This window comes from Salmo trutta, chromosome 1 (assembly GCF_901001165.1).
Source record: "Salmo trutta chromosome 1, fSalTru1.1, whole genome shotgun sequence".
Classification (NCBI taxonomy): Eukaryota; Metazoa; Chordata; class Actinopteri; order Salmoniformes; family Salmonidae; genus Salmo; species Salmo trutta.
Genome location: NC_042957.1, coordinates 58,939,089 through 58,952,964, shown reverse-complemented (window position 1 = coordinate 58,952,964; position 13,876 = coordinate 58,939,089). Strand labels below are relative to the sequence as shown.

General features: G+C 42.0%; 1 protein-coding gene across 3 annotated transcripts; it reads left to right on the top strand.

The window, feature by feature from the left end:
* Positions 1–443: 443 nt before the first annotated feature.
* LOC115202880 (cytohesin-3) lies at positions 444–10,838 on the top strand. 3 transcript variants are annotated; one of them, XM_029767037.1, is made up of 14 exons: positions 444–591; positions 1,010–1,074; positions 2,761–2,843; positions 3,121–3,185; positions 3,844–3,910; positions 6,051–6,169; positions 6,301–6,381; positions 6,493–6,605; positions 8,411–8,559; positions 8,677–8,788; positions 8,969–9,045; positions 9,173–9,244; positions 9,522–9,670; positions 9,856–10,838. In XM_029767037.1, exons 2-14 carry the CDS (start codon positions 1,035–1,037, stop codon positions 9,941–9,943), a joined length of 1,215 nt encoding a protein of 404 aa, XP_029622897.1. In that variant the 5' UTR covers positions 444–591; positions 1,010–1,034; the 3' UTR covers positions 9,944–10,838. The 3 variants fall into 3 exon arrangements, with proteins under 3 accessions (XP_029622897.1, XP_029622887.1, XP_029622905.1); XM_029767027.1 differs by having other exon boundaries at positions 970–1,074; XM_029767045.1 differs by lacking the exons at positions 444–591; positions 2,761–2,843 and having other exon boundaries at positions 1,011–1,074.
* Positions 10,839–13,876: the final 3,038 nt, after the last annotated feature.

Genomic DNA, 13,876 nt, shown 5'->3' with positions numbered 1-13,876 from the left:
CGTCTGAGTGTGCAGTAGTGCAGAATAACTGATGAATTTACAAACATGCAACACCCGTTGAATATGACCGGTGTCGGCAAAAAAAAACGTAATTAAATTGTTGCCATCAGCACAGTTACAGTCACGAACGCTCTAGAAAACATGAAAACAGCCTAACCAGCTCTGCTAGGGCGAGTAAAATGGACAGATTGAGGTGTTCTCTCGTTCATGTCTGGAAGTAGCTAGCAAGCTAGCCAACTTTAGCCTATTAGCTTGGGTGCTTGACTGCCATTGTGAGGTCAAAACACTCGGATCAACTCTACTCCTTGGCCAGAGCGTCCAGTGTGCGCTTTGCACGTCCCCCCAAGAGCGAAACACTTTGAATTTACGAACGCTCAGAGCACACTCTGAGCGCACTCTGGCACTCCAGAGTGAATTTACAAACACACTCACAGTTTGAGTTGCGCAAGTCTGGGCATGGTACTTGACTTGAGGCGTCACAAGTGGCTTCCACCCCTGCCTGAAGCACTCTTCCCATCTACTGTACATGTCTACATGAGTGTTGTCAGAACGTAATTACGCTCTCATGACCTCATACATCTATTTATGAAGGTAAGCAATTGGTTGATCTATTAGTCTCCCCAGAGTTTCAATCTGTGTTTGTTTGAGTTCAGCACAAGTGATTTTCAAATGACTTAAAGTCACTTATGTTGGCTACATATTTACACTGACTGCTGAATAATTATGGATATTGTGCATTAGATCTATCTCGAATTGGTATCACCAGTCAATACACACTCACACACACACACACACACACACACACACACACACACACACACACACACACACACACACACACACATCTTCTTTACTTGTACAGTATATATATATTTTGTACAGTATATCAGTAACAGCACTGCCTTTAGGTGGTCAGTTCATTATGTTTTGAGGATGCTATTGACACTGTAGCTTATGCCCTTCTTGCAGTAGGCTACATTACTTCAACACTGACACGTTTCCTGTACAGCCACAGTCTCTCCAACACCTTCAACATGGGCAGCCAAAGAAAAGACAGCTTCCTCTGGGGAAAAGGTAAGGTTTTTACGTTTTACACTCCATTTTGCAATTTAACATCTCTAATTAGGCTATAGTATCTGGGGATTAACACCATGAACAATACATGAGTGTCTTTATGTAAGATAATGAAGTGTTGAAGTGTCAGTAGACAATGGGGGTTTGAGCTGTTGCTGTGAATATCTTACTTGAGAAATGAAAATGAAATACACTAATAAGAAAGTGTACTGATATAGTACCTGTCTTCACAATAGATATTCACTACCGTCTACAGTGACTATTGTGCTTTCAGTCTCAATACCTTGACCTATATACACTGTGGTATAAAGCCAGCAGTGTTCAACGGTTTGTTTTGTTCACTTTTACCACAGTGATGAATGTTATTCACTTTATTATAGCATCACCTGACTTTATAGAGACATATTGTTGTCGTATAGCCTTTATATACCTCAAGTTCTCATTACTGACTATCAAGTAACGTTCAGAGGTGTTGTTCACTGCATAGTGTTCAACAATCTAATTGCCAAGATAGATGGAGTTTGGTGATGTTGTATTATCTAATTAATGTTGTACTGTCTAGTTAATGTTGTATTATCTAGTTAATGTTGTATTATCTAGTTAATGTTGTATTGTCTAGTTAATGTTGTACTGTCTAGTTAATGTTGTACTGTCTAGTTAATGTTGTATTGTCTAGTTAATGTTGTACTATTTAGTTAATGTTGTACTGTCTAGTTAATGTTGTATTGTCTAGTTAATGTTGTATTATTTAGTTAATGTTGTACTGTCTAGTTAATGTTGTACTGTCTAGTTAATGTTGTATTGTCTAGTTAATGTTGTATTATTTAGTTAATGTTGTACTGTCTAGTTAATGTTGTATTGTCTAGTTAATGTTGTATTATTTAGTTAATGTTGTACTGTCTAGTTAATGTTGTACTGTCTAGTTAATGTTGTATTGTCTAGTTAATGTTGTATTATTTAGTTAATGTTGTACTGTCTAGTTAATGTTGTAGTGTCTAGTTAATGTTGTATTGTCTAGTTATAATGTTGTATTGTGTAATTATAATGTTGTATTGTCTAGTTATATTCTTGTATTGTCTAGTTATAATGTTGTATTGTCTAATTATATTGTTTTATTGTGTATATATAGTGTTGTGTTGTCTAGTTATATTCTTGTATTGTCTAGTTATAATGTTGTGTTGTCTAGTTATAATGTTGTATTGTGTAATTATTATGTTGTATTGGCTAGTTATAATGTTGTATTGTCTAGTTATAATGTTGTGTTGTCTAATTATATTGTTTTATTGTGTATATATAGTGTTGTTTTGTCTAGTTATAATGTTGTATTACTATGTTGTAGTAATGAATAACCCTCATCTAAAAACCGTGAGAAGCTGTTATGAGGACAAGACTAGAGCAGATCACTTACTAATGGGCATTACTGGGGCTCATTCTATAAAAAGCTGAAGTTCAGCAGTTATATTTAGCTAGTGCTGAGAAGTGCAGTATGTTGAGTTACTGTATGCTAGGGTTGGTGTGAGGGGGGTTGTCAAGGCACATTTCTGACACCTTTGATATTTTCAGTGAATACAGGAAGATGTCTCAATTAGGTCTCAGGGGTTTTGTCCGACTGCTTCCTTTATGCATTGGATGATAATGATGGTTTCATCTGTATGTTTGTGTTTGTGTGTATAATCAATTGTACAGCTTCCACAATGCTTAGCTCAATGGAGAGGCAGGAGATAGACACCAGGAAGTTTCATAAGAGTGACCTATTAGATGACATTCAGGTATAGTAAATCATGCTCTCAACCAGGGCTCTTTTTGTACAGTCAAAATGCTTTATGAAGCTGCATTTTGCCAGAATAAAACTAACTGTATTGTGACATTACCTACAGCAGTTATTACATTCACAAAAGCCTCCTTCAAAAGTTATATCTCAGAAACATCCAGTTTTATGAGTAGACTGACCCTGTACCTCTGTATGTGCCAAGGGCTTGAGTCAGCTATGGCTAAAATGCCACATATTATCGTCTCATCCCTTTGACATCACTTCCCCTTGTGTAGAAGCTGAGGTTGGAGATTGACAGCGTCATGACGGAAATCCACAACATTGAGGCGGACGAGGAGAAGTAAGTTAGAGCTTGCACAATGGCTGATTCGGATAGGTTACCATTGACCAGTAGGCCTCTTCCTCTGTGGGAGAGTTAGCTACAGTAACACTTTGCAGTGTGTGGTAGCTTCTTTTGAATCTATCACAGCCCAAACACCAGATCAACAATACTCCCTGACATCCATCTTGACAAAGAGGCTCCTCTCACATCTCTGACGTCCTATCCCTCCCTAACTCAGACTAAGAAAGGTATGGAGGCATAGCCGCGGGAAGTAGAGGTGCAAAGGGTGCAGCAGCACCCCCTGAACCCCCCCCCCCCCCCCCCCCCCCCCCCCCCCACTGTGGTCACCTCTTCGTCCTCATAAGTGGGCTCTGTTGTCTTCAAGAACAAAAACAGATTCTGCCCCCCATCTGTAAGGCCCCTCTGTATATGTGCGTTTCCTGTTTCTTCACTAGCAGCTACAGGAATGTGGTAAAACTCTTATATGTCAGCAGCATGAAACACTGAGACATGTTCCAGGCAGGACAACCCCAGCTTCCTTTAATTGTCTCACTCTCACTGTGTGTCATCTCTTATACAGCGGACACATACTGTAGCTAGTATAACGCTCATGGGTAAAAGTGGTGTAATTAACCTTTGTCAATATTTATTCTGTTTTGTCTTTGTCTCTCTTCAGCAAAAATGTTGTGAGAAACAAGAGGTTCTTATCTGGGAAAAAGAAATTCAACATGGACCCAAAAAAGGTGAGCTCATGTCACACACTGTAATTAGAGCCCTTAGTTTTTCCTGGTGAGGTTCTCTGGTAAGACAAAGTCATAACATTACTCAATATGGAATACACTAAACACAAATACATACAGATCAGATATGTACCGAAATGTGAAGTGCTTCAATTATAGAATTTAAGTAGTAAAGACCTGTATAGTTATCACATCTCTACTGACAGAGGCTTGCCACAGCTAGAAGTTTAAATAGTTAACTGCAAGATGACAGAACAAATAATCTGACACAAACGAATGAATGCTGAGCTAGGGACGTGAATTATGTACAGAAGTGCAACTGTGCAGAGGCAGAGAGAGGGGGAGAGAAAATGAGAGAGAACCACATCCTGTTCCGTGAAGAGGAGCGGAGGCACACGCTCCTGCTCAAACCACAAACACCCCTCCTTTCCTCTCCTCTGAAGAGAGGTCAAAGCCATAATATATAGTCCCCCTGGCCTGTATGACTACCCTGGAGACAAGCCTGGCCTGTATGTCCACCCTGGAGAAAAGCCTAGCCTGTATGTCCACCCTGGAGACAAGCCTGGCCTGTATGACCACCCTGGAGACAAGCCTGGCCTGTATGACCACCCTGGAGAAAAGCCTGGCCTGTATGTCCACCCTGGAGAAAAGCCTGGCCTGTATGACCACTCTGGAGAAAAGCCTGGCCTGTATGACCACCCTGGAGACAAGCCTGGCCTGTATGACCACCCTGGAGAAAAGCCTGGCCTGTATGTCCACCCTGGAGAAAAGCCTGGCCTGTATGTCCACCCTGGAGAAAAGCCTGGCCTGTATGACCACTCTGGAGAAAAGCCTGGCCTGTATTACCACCCTGGAGAAAAGCCTAGCCTGTATGTCCACCCTGGAGAAAAGCCTGGCCTGTATGACCACTCTGGAGAAAAGCCTGGCCTGTATGTCCACCCTGGAGAAAAGCCTGGCCTGTATGACCACTTTGGAGAAAAGCCTGGCCTGTATGTCCACCCTGGAGAAAAGCCTGGCCTGTATGACCACTCTGGAGAAAAGCCTGGCCTGTATTACCACCCTGGAGAAAAGCCTAGCCTGTATGACCACCCTGGAGAAAAGCCTAGCCTGTATGACCACCCTGGAGAAAAGCCTAGCCTGTATGACCACCCTGGAGAAAAGCCTGGCCTGTATGACCACCCTGGAGAAAAGCCTGGCCTGTATGACCACCCTGGAGAAAAGCCTGGCCTGTAGGACCACCCTGGAGAAAAGCCTGGCCTGTATGACTACCCTGGAGAAAAGCCTGGCCTGTATTACCACCCTGGAGAAAAGCCTGGCCTGTATGACCACCCCGGAGAAAAGCCTGGCCTGTATTACCACCCTGGAGAAAAGCCTAGCCTGTATGACCACCCTGGAGAAAAGTCTGGCCTGTATGACCACCCTGGAGAAAAGCCTAGCCTGTATGACCACCCTGGAGAAAAGCCTGGCCTGTATGACCACCCTGGAGAAAAGCCTGGCCTGTATGACCACCCTGGAGAAAAGCCTAGCCTGTATGACCACCCTGGAGAAAAGTCTTGCCTGTATCACCACCCTGGAGAAAAGCCTAGCCTGTATGACCACCCTGGAGAAAAGCCTGGCCTGTATGACCACCCTGGAGAAAAGCCTGGCCTGTATGACCACCCTGGAGAAAAGCCTGGCCTGTATGACCACCCTGGAGAAAAGCCTGGCCTGTATGACTACCCTGGAGAAAAGCCTGGCCTGTATTACCACCCTGGAGAAAAGCCTGGCCTGTATGACCACCCTGGAGAAAAGCCTGGCCTATATGACCACCCTGGAGAAAAGCCTGGCCTGTATGACCACCCTGGAGAAAAGCTTGTGTTTGGGTCTGTGCAGAGGCTAGTCAAGCAGATCATTGTTTTTTTTAGCTGGAAGCTCTGCATTGTTTAGATATGTGAAGATATATTGCTTCCAGTGGCTCTCTCAGAATGGCAGACAATGCATACAGAATATTTCATATGTGCATGACCACTACTGCACATCACAGTGCTTTGGACCTCATTATGATTTCTGATTTTTTTTTATTCCACATACAAGTATGCCTTAATGCATTCATATCTTCCAAGTTCATACATGTTCATTGACTTGTCATGGCCTCTTCCCCCAGGGTATTCAGTACCTGGTTGACAATGACCTGTTGGAGTGGACAGCAGAGGCAGTGGCTGAGTTCCTATACAAAGAGGAAGGACTGAACAAGACAGCCATTGGGAACTTTTTAGGAGAGAGGTACACAATGCTTCTGAACATGACCAGGATAATGATGGCTTTGTTTATGGGGATAACAATGACTGTCATAACCACTCATTATCTCAATAATCTCCATATCACTGATTTGACTCTTGTTTGTGTTCATGCAGGGAGGAAATGCACCTTCAAACTCTGAAAGCCTTTGTAGAACTACACGAGTTCTCTGACCTGAATCTGGTGCAGGCACTGAGGTTAGTGCTGCACTACAATGGTGTATCTCTTACACTCATACATGAATATATTCTCATTATTATATTAATTTCCACAGTAAATCCTGTCTGTTCCCTGGCTCATCCCTGTAGGCAGTTCCTGTGGAGTTTCCGTCTCCCTGGAGAAGCCCAGAAGATTGACAGGATGATGGAGGCATTCGCTAAACGCTACTGTGACTGTAATACAGGGGTCTTCCAGTCAACAGGTACTGTACAGTACTGTAGTGCACAGGAACCAGCCTCCTCAACCATGCTGCTGACTCCCTACACTGACAGATCAGCAAGACAGATGGGGAGGGGGTTGAGGAGTACATTTTGAGGCATATTCAAATCATTTCACAAAGGTGATGCTGATTAAGGATGCAAATACATACAGTGAGGGAAAAAAGTATTTGATCCCCTGCTGATTTTGTACATTCGCCCACTGACAAAGAAATGATCAGTCTATAATTTTAATGGTAGGTTTATTTGAACAGTGAGAGACAGAATAACAACAAAAAAATCCAGAAAAACGCATGTCAAAAATGTTATAAATTGATTTGCATTTTAATGAGGGAAATACGTATTTAACCCCTCTGCAAAACATGACTTAGTACTTGGTGGCAAAACTCAATCAGAAAGATTTCTGGCTCCCAGGTGTCTTTTATACAGGTAACGAGCTGAGATTAGGAGCACACTCTTAAAGGGAGTGCTCCTAAACTCAGCTTGTTACCTGTATAAAAAACACCTGTCCACAGAAGCAATCAATCAATCAGATTCCAAACTCTCCACCATGGCCAAGACCAAAGAGCTCTCCAAGGATGTCAGGGACAAGATTGTAGACCTACACAAGGCTGGAATGGGCTACAAGAGCATCGCCAAGCAGCTTGGTGAGAAGGTGACAACAGTTGGTGCGATTATTCGCAAATGGAAGAAACACAAAAGAACTGTCAATTTCCCTCGGCCTGGGGCTCCATGCAAGATCTCACCTCGTGGAGTTGCAATGTTCATGAGAACGGTGAGCAATCAGCCCAGAACTACACGGGGGGATCTTGTCAATGATCTCAAGTCAGCTGGGACCATAGTCACCAAGAAAACAATTGGTAACACACTACGCCGTGAAGGACTGAAATCCTACAGCGCCCGCAAGGTCCCCCTGCTCAAGAAAGCACATACACATGCCCGTCTGAAGTTTGCCAATGAACATCTGAATGATTCAGAGGACAACTGGGTGAAAGTGTTGTGGTCAGATGAGACCAAAATGGAGCTCTTTGGAATCAACTCAACTCGCCGTGTTTGGAGGAGGAGGAACATGGAGGTGGAAACATTATGCTTTGGGGGTGTTTTTCTGCTAAGGGGACAGGACAACTTCACCGCATCAAAGGCACGATGGACGGGGCCATGTACCGTCAAATCTTGGGTGAGAACCTCCTTCCCTCAGCCAGGGCATTGAAAATGGGTCGTGGATGGGTATTCCAGCATGACAATGATCCAAAACACACAGCCAAGGCAACAAAGGAGTGGCTCAAGAAGAAGCACATTAAGGTCTGGAGTGGCCTAGCCAGTCTCCAGACCTTAATCCCATAGAAGATCTGTGGAGAGAGCTGAAGGTTCGAGTTGCCAAACGTCAGCCTCGAAACCTTAATGACTTGGAGAACTGCAAAGAGGAGTGGGACAAAATCCCTCCTGAGATGTGTGCAAACCTGGTGGCCAACTACAAGAAACGTCTGACCTCTGTGATTGCCAACAAGAGTTTTGCCACCAAGTACTAAGTCATGTTTTGCAGAGGGGTTAAATACGTATTTCCCTCATTAAAATGCAAATCAATTTATAACATTTTTGACATGCGTCTTTCTGGATTTTTTTGTTGTTATTCTGTCTCTCACTGTTCAAATAAACCTACCATTAAAATTATAGACTGATCATTTCCTTGTCAGTGTGCAAACGTACAAAATCAGCAGGGGATAAAATACTTTTTTCCTCACTGTATCATTGACCCAACAGTAATGAAATGTGTGGGTGTTTCAAACAGACACCTGCTACATCCTGTCCTTTGCCGTCATCATGCTGAACACCAGTCTCCATAACCCCAACGTGAAGGACAAGCCCACTCTGGAGCGCTTCTTCAGTATGAACAGAGGCATCAACAACGGGGGTGACCTGCCCAACGACCTGCTCATGGTGAGGCCTCAGGGGTGAGAGGTCAGGTGTTAACTCCACTCTCAGAATGTGACCCCTATTTGGTTGTTGTTGTCTGTAGCTGTCGTTAACTCTCACCTACTACCTCATTAAATCCAGAAACTCTATGAGAGCATTCGGAACGAGCCGTTCAAAATTCCAGAGGATGATGGGAACGACCTCACACACACCTTCTTCAACCCGGACAGAGAGGGTTGGCTGCTCAAAATGGGTGAGATGATTAGCAATATCATTAGCTGAGAGAATTGTCTTATAATTGTGCCATTACCAAGCATTAAAAATAAGCTTACCACAGAATGATCTGATTTCCTTTATGGAGCGTGTTGGATGGAGAATTTTATGTTTAAACATTTTATTTGTGTAATGAAATGTTAACTTTTCCTCTCTGCAGGAGGAAGGGTGAAAACATGGAAGAGGCGGTGGTTTATTTTGACAGACAGCTGTCTGTACTACTTTGAGTATACCACAGTGAGTATGCTATACCCACAACTTTGTCATAGGGTTTGCCAGTAATGGAATTTAGGATAAAAGATGGTAGTAGTTACTGCTAAATTATATTTCTTGACCAAAGCATCTCTCTCCCCTCCTCCCTCAGGATAAAGACCCCATAGGGATCATTCCCCTTGAGAATCTCTGTGTAAGAGAGATAGAAGACTCTATCAAACAGGTACAGTGTATTCCACTGACTGCATACTTCTTTCTAAGGTTTATGGCAGTGCCACCTGTTCTATGGTGTTTCAGTCTCATAGTCTGTGCAGAAGTCACATTTACAGAAGCTACCCTCTTAGCTGTCACGGCACTGTATGACTCATAGCCTCCGTATGAGAAAGGAAGGGTTTAACTGGAAGATTAGGAGTAATTAGACCAATATACTATGGGATAATTTGGCTTGGGTATGTGTTTTGTGAGCATTTGTATGCGTGTGTGTGCTTCTTTGTGAGCAGTATTGTCTAGAGATCTACAACCCCAGAGGGCAGAAGATCAAGGCGTGCAAGACAGAGAACGGAGGCAGGGTGGTGGAGGGGAAACACCAGTCCTACAGGATGAGTGCCGCCACTGCAGATGAGAGAGATGACTGGATAGGCTCCATCAGGTCAGACACCTCAACCCAGGCTCAACACATACCTGTACTACACGCCATACACTTCACAAATTACATCCCAAATGACAGTTGTGTCCTGGCACCAGGACACAACTGGAAATCAATAGGATAAAGTGAACTTGATGATGATGATCATTTGGACATGTGGCTTATTTTTCTCTCGGTCTTTCCCTCAGAGCAAGTATCACCAAGGATCCCTTCTACGACCTGGTGTCATTGCGCAAGAGGAAGGTCATCAACAACAACAATGCTTCACAGGACTGAGACATCAGACATGATATAAAGCATCATGGGAATTGAGCCCGGTAATGATCTGTAGAGGTCCCGCTCTGTAACAGCCAGTGTTTTGAAATGCTTGGAAATGATGGACTGGTCCAAGTAAATAGACATGGCGCTTAACGTTATAACGCTGTACAGTACAGCATTAGTGCAATACCGTAACTCAGAATGAAAGAAGATAATTGTGACCTGTGTGTGGTTTAAAGCTGTCAAACCAGAAACTCCCATACCTCAAACTGTAGGTCTAATTTTATGGTTGAAGTTACAGTCGCTCCGTCTGTTCAATTACTAATAGAAAGTGATTTCTGTCAAAATTTCTTAGAAATAATAATTTAAAAGTACGTGAGAGAGTTGTAAACCAAAATAAGTGTGTAGCACTGTAAGAATAATGCATCATTCTATAAGGACAGATTTGAACATGTAATGTTTAATGCAAAGTTACACAAATGTAGTTGTATATAGTTATAGTTGATTCTGTACCATAAGCATAGAACAAAGGAAATATCAGGTAAGCATTACGGAAATGCACCACCTTTTCACCTTGCACCAGACTCAGTGATTTCAGTTCCTAATAAGCCTCTGTACTACTAGCCTTTTCCTCTCCCAAGCCTATAGAATTCCTGTTACGTGTACACAAATCTTCAACACTGATTCAGTGTTGTGATGTTCTTTCATTATCTTAGAGGCATTGTATAAATATTTTTTGAAATATGTATGGATTTATTTTTCAGCTCATAACATACGTATTTTGTAAATACTGTATTATAATAGAAAGCTATTTTGCACATTGCCTTTAAAGCACAGCCAGTGATAATACACGTCTGTATACATGCCATAATAATGTTGAATAAATAATAAATAATACATGTATATTTTATTATAAATATGTGTGTAGTTCTTTCAGAACAGATGACAGATAGTAGCAGATTGTAATTACAACCAACGGGCCTAAAAAGCGGGACTGAAGACCTTTCTCTTCAGGAAGGCCTTATGTTGTTAGCAATGCTCATTGGTTTCATTGTCCTTTGTAGCGTCAGCTGTGTTCTTTGTGTCAGTTTCCCTGTCCATTTTATATTTATTCTGTATAATGAAATGCGCTTTACAAATGTAATACAGCACCTTCTTCTTCTTATTATTATTATCATAAATATCTTAGATATATACTGAACAAAAATATATACGCAACATATAAAGTGTTGGTCCCATGTTTCATGAGTTGAAATAAAAGATCCCAGAAATGTTCAAAATGTTCTACATTTTTATTTTTACAAATTTGTTTACATCCCTGTTAGTGGGCGTTTCTTCTTTGCCAAGATAATCCATCCACCTGACAGGTGGGGCATATCAAGAAGCTGATTAAACAGCATGATCATTACACAGGTGAACCTTGTGCTGGGGACAATAAAAGGCCACTCTATTTGTTACACAACACAATGCCACAGATGTTTCTCAAGTTTTGAGGGAGTGTGCAATTGGCATGCTGACTGCAGAAATGTCCACCAGAGCTGTTGCCAGAGAATTTAATGCTTGTTTCTCTACCATAAGCCGCCTCCAATGTCGTTTTAGAGATTTTGGCAGTATGTCCAACCGGCCTCACAACCACAGACCACGTGTAACCACGCCAGACCAGGACCTCCACATCCGGCTTCTTCACCTGCGGGATCGTCTGAGACCAGCCACCTGGACAGCTGATGAAACTATGGGTTTGCACAACAAAATAATTTCTGCACAAACTGTCAGAAACCATCTTAGGGAAGCTCATCTGCGTGCTCGTCGTCCTCACCAGGGTCTTGACCTGACTGCAGTCTGACATCTTAACCGACTTCAGTGGTAAATGCTCACCTTCAATGGCCACTGGCACGCTGGAGAAGTGTGCTCTTCATGGATGAATCCCGGTTTCTACTGTACTGGGTAGATGGCAGACAGTGTGTATGGTGTCGTGTGGGCACAGTGCCCCATGGTGGCAGTGGGTTTACGGTATGGGCAGGCATAAGCTACAGACAACGAACACGATTGCATTTTTATCAATGTCAATTTGAATGCACAGAGATACCATGATGAGATCCTGAGGCCCATTGTCGTGCCATTCATCCACCGCTATCACCTCATGTTTCAGCAGGATAATGCACGGCCACATGTTGCAAGGATCTGTACACAACTCCTGGAAGCTGAAAATGTCCCTGTTCTTCCATGACCTGCATACTAACCAGACATGTCACCCATTGAGCATGAGTTTGGGACGCTCTGGATCGACGTGTCCAACAGCGTGATCCAGTTCGCATTAATATCCAGCAATTTTGCACAGCAGAGGAGTGAGACAACATTCCACAGGCCACAATCAACAGATTTAAAAACTCTAAGGAGTTTTGTCATGCTACATGAGGCAAATGGTGGTCACACCAGATTTTATGGTTTTCTGATACACACCCTTACCTTTTTTTAAAGGTATCTGTGACCGACATATGCGTATCTGCATTCCCAATCATGTGAAATCCATAGATTAGGGCGTAATGAATTTATTTCAATTGACTGATTTACTTTTATGAACTGTAACTCAGTAAAATCTTTAAAATTGTTGCGTGTTTCATTTATATTTTTGTTCAGTGTAAAATCTAATTAAGTACAGTTTTAAACAATTTTTATTATTTAGTGATATAAATTTAATCAATCTGATATTGTTCAACACAAATAAGGAAAAACACAAAGATATTATCCAAGAAAACACTATTTGAATTTCTAAAATGTCCAGTAGATGGTGCCAGATTATAATCTGTTGTTGGTTTTCAGTTTTCTACACTTATTAGGTGTCAGGGTTTAATAACCACCCATCAATATGCTTTATGTCTCCCATGATATGGGAAAATATATTTTAGCAACCCAAATGCACAGCTCCTAATGAAGAAACATTGAATCATGTCATGTGGTCATCCTGAGGTACTGTGTATTGAGGTGCTGCGTTTTTTTAGCGTCATGTGATGAAAGATGCATCATACGGCTGTATTTCTCTATTTTGAAAGTTAAACATCTTGAAAACCTTTTGGGACATTTTGGGACTATATCAGTAATGAACTACTGAACCAAATACCAAAATATATGTTTTTGTGTGGGGTTTTCCTTTAAGTGCTGTATTTCTACTGTGAAATGAGGCCTGCACCTGTGGTATGAAAAAAACAAGTATCCTTCCTGTGCACATCAGTTCCTGTGTGCATGTGTGTCTGTCATAGGGCTGTGGTTCTGCTCTGAGGTTACTATAGCCCTTATGCAGATATGAGAGACAAAACAGGGAGGAGAGAGTTGATGCAGGGAGTGATACACTAACACTCCCCACGTGTGACAGCAATATCCATGAAGAGGGCTATTGTAATATACACAGTATGTATATGTTGTAAGTCCTCTCTCACTCACAGTTAAATATACAGTACTGTATGTCCACACACAATATACAGTACACCGTTAGAGTGAAGGTACAGTAAGCATAGGCTACAATCTTATGAAACCTTTCCCTAAAGCTTTACAGGCAAGAGTGAACCAAAGAAATGTCTATATGCTTTTTGTAAAAGCGAATTCTCGCATAAATTTCTCTTCAAACAAGGGTGGGAATAAAAACACTGATGCACCCAGAGAAAACAAACAAAAAAAACAGCTATCAATTGCACTTATTATACCGGCAGCCAAAACATTTAAATACCACCCAAACCCTATCTATAACAAGCAGAGTTATGATTAAGCGGAGCTCATGCATATTCATCCAATTCTTCGACAAACCTACAGATAAGATAGTGGTAGGAAATGTTATCTAAAGGTTGAGCAAGAAAAATATGATCATGTCCAAAAACAGAAAATCACATGACTGTGGAGAAGAGAACTTGATTTAGCAAAACTATCTACATGTCCTCTGTAAATGATTGCAAAACAAAA

Bases quoted from the DNA above. Each gene is read 5' to 3' on its own strand.
- LOC115202880 (XM_029767037.1), top strand. From the start codon at position 1,035: ATGGGCAGCCAAAGAAAAGACAGCTTCCTCTGGGGAAAAG. The intron at 8,789-8,968 runs GTGAGATGATTA...TCCTCTCTGCAG, and splicing joins GGGTTGGCTGCTCAAAATGG to GAGGAAGGGTGAAAACATGG. The intron at 9,671-9,855 runs GTCAGACACCTC...TCTTTCCCTCAG, and splicing joins GACTGGATAGGCTCCATCAG to AGCAAGTATCACCAAGGATC.